Consider the following 2,932-nt stretch of genomic DNA (forward strand, 5'->3'; position numbering starts at 1 on the left):
AAACTATTTGTTTATCTTTCTACTACGGAGTATGCTGTCAGCTCGGTTCTAATAAAAGAAGAAGGCTCTGATCAAAAGCCTGTTTACTATGTCAGCCATGCTCTAAGAGGCCCCGAGCTCCGTTACAGTGAAATAGAGAAGATTGCTTTGGCCTTGATCATGACCGCCTCGGAAATTACGACCTTACTTCATGTCACATCAAATCATTGTTCTTACCAATAGCCCTCTTGGCAGGATCATGACTCATTCAGAAGAATCCGGGCGGATGATCAAGTGGGCAGTAGAGTTGGGAGAATATGACATTGAGTACAAGCCTCGGGTTGCCATCAAAGCGCAAGCCTTGTCAGATTTCTTAACAGAAATGGTTCAACCCGAGGAAGAAGAAGTATGGAGAGTATTTGTGGATGGGGCATCTAGCCTTGCTTGGTGTGGAGTAGGGGTGGTGATAATATCTCCCCCGGGAGAAATGATTAAATTGGCATTAAGGATCGATTCCCGGGTAAGCAATAATGAGGCCGAGTATGAAGCTGTCCTCGCCGGTATCCGAGCCGCCCGGGAAGTTGGAGCTTTCCGGATCATCCTGTATTCTGATTCACAGCTTATCACTCAATAGATAAAAGGTGTTTATGAAGCTAAGGATGACATGATGCTCAAATATTTACAGCTCATTCAAGCCCAAACAGGAATTTTTGCTGATTGGAGTATTGAACAAATACCCCTGGAGGAGAATGGCGAGGCAGACTCTCTGGCAAAAATGGCTGCTTCTTTATCATAGGTCAACACCCGAGAAGTCTTGTATGTTTCTCGGCTAATCCTTTCCACCGAGGAAGAAATATTACCAGGACCCAAAGACTCCTGGATGACACCTCTTATCAAGTTCATTGTAAATAATGAACTACCCGAGGACAAAGCCCGAGCTCAAAAAATTAAGAGACAGACTCCCAGGTTCGTTCTCTTAAATAATGTCTTGTACAGGAGATCATTCCAGGGACCTATTTTGAAATGTTTATCTGAGAAAGAGGTGGATTATGTCCTCCGAGAGATTCATGAAGGGTGTTGTGCTGAGCACCTCGGAGGAATATCTTTGGCCCGTAAAACAATGCTTACTGGTTTCTGATGGCCGACTCTTAGTCAAGATTCTGCTCGGGTGGTCCAAGCTTTTGAGGGCTGTCAACATCATTCAAATTTTTGACATAGCCCGGCCACTCTAATGAAGCCTATTTGGGCATCTTGCACCTTTGATCAGTGGGGCATGGATATCGTGGGTCCTTTCCCGATTGCCCGGGCTCAGAAGAAATTTTTGCTCGTAGCTGTTGATTATTTTTCCAAGTGGGTAGAAGCTGAGCCCTTTGCTAAAATCACTGAGCAGGAAGTTTTAAAATTTCTATGGAAGAACATTGTGTGTCGGTTTGGGGTACCCAAGAGATTGATCTCGGACAATGGAAGACAGTTTCAGGGCAAAGAAATGATGTCATGGTGCCGGAAAATGAAGATCACTCAATCTTTCACCTCTGTTGCCTACCCTCAAGCTAATGGTCAAACATAAGTTGTCAATAGAATCATTGTACAAGCACTCAAAACAAGGTTACAAGGCAAAGGAAAGGATTGGGTGGAAGAATTACCCAGTGTTCTTTGGGCATACTAAACCACTCCTCGAGCACCTACCCAAGAAACTCCTTTTAACTTGGTATATGGTTCTGAAGCAGTCCTTCCATTGGAAATTTGGCAAACATCTTCCCGGGTAGAATCTTACCCGGACAACAATGATTAAGGCCGGGCTATGAAGTTGGATTTGGTGGAAGAAAAAAGAGATCGCGCTTTCATTCGAATGGAAGCATATCGGAGCCGAGTTATGAAATCATATAACAAAAAGGTCCGGATCCGAGACTTCCAAGTAGGGGATCTAGTCATGAAGAAGGTCAACCCTGCTGGGGATGTTGGGAAGCTGGAAGCACGGTGGAAAAGACCTTATAAAATTACCCGGAGAGTCAGCTCGGGATCCTTTTATTTAGAAAATGCTCAAGGATATTCCCTCAAAAGGCCTTGGAATGTATTTAATTTAAAGAAGTATTATGCCTAACAGGTGTAATTGTTTGGTTGAAGATATAATGAAAGATCTATTTTTCTCAGAGAGGAGTATCATGTATTATTTCTTGTATCTTAACTTGGGGACTAACAAGCTTCGGTTATTTAAAAAAGCCCAGGGCACTACACCATGGCTCGGGGCACCACACCTCGACCATTCCCAAGTCCCGGGATATGATCCCCGGCCCAAGGATCTGTACCTTGGTTTTTAAAAGCCCAGGGCAATACACCCTGGCTCGGGGCGCCACACCTCGACCATTCCCAAGTCCCGGGACATGATCCCTGGCCCAAGGCTCCGTACCTTGGTTCTTAAAAGCCCAGGGCACTACACCCTGGCTCGGGGCACCACACCTCGACCATTCCCAAGTCCCGGGACATGATCCCCGGCCCAAGGCTCCGTACCTTGGTTCTTAAAAGCCCAGGACACTACACCCTGGCTCGGGGCACCACACCTCGACCATTCCCTAGTCCCGGGACATGATCCCCGGTCCAAGGCTCAGTACCTTGGTTCTTAAAAGCTCAGGGCACTACACTCTGGCTCGGGGCACCACACCTCGACCATTCCCAATTCCCGGGACATGATCCCCGACCCAAGGCTCCGTACCTTGGTTCTTAAAAGCCCAGGGCACTACACTCTGGCTCGGGGCACCACACCTCGACCATTCCCAATTCCCGGGACATGATCCCCGACCCAAGGCTCCGTACCTTGGTTCTTAAAAGCCCAGGGCACTACACCCTGGCTCGGGGCACCACACCTCGACCATTCCCAAGTCGCGGGACATGATCCCCAGCCCAAGGCTCCGCACCTTGGTTCTTGAAAGACCAGGGCACTACACCCTAGCTCGGG

The 2,932-nt window shown here is 47.6% G+C and overlaps 1 protein-coding gene across 1 annotated transcript; it reads left to right on the forward strand.

Moving 5' to 3' along the window:
* Positions 1–1,210: 1,210 nt before the first annotated feature.
* LOC142550234 (uncharacterized) lies at positions 1,211–1,546 on the forward strand. The gene has a single exon (XM_075659472.1). The coding sequence runs from the start codon at positions 1,211–1,213 to the stop codon at positions 1,544–1,546; it is 336 nt and encodes a 111-aa protein (XP_075515587.1).
* Positions 1,547–2,932: the final 1,386 nt, after the last annotated feature.

This window comes from Primulina tabacum, chromosome 6 (assembly GCF_025594145.1).
Source record: "Primulina tabacum isolate GXHZ01 chromosome 6, ASM2559414v2, whole genome shotgun sequence".
Classification (NCBI taxonomy): Eukaryota; Viridiplantae; Streptophyta; class Magnoliopsida; order Lamiales; family Gesneriaceae; genus Primulina; species Primulina tabacum.

Excerpts from the sequence above, each read along its gene's own strand:
- LOC142550234 (XM_075659472.1), top strand. The coding sequence starts at position 1,211 with ATGAAGCCTATTTGGGCATCTTGCACCTTTGATCAGTGGGGCATGGAT.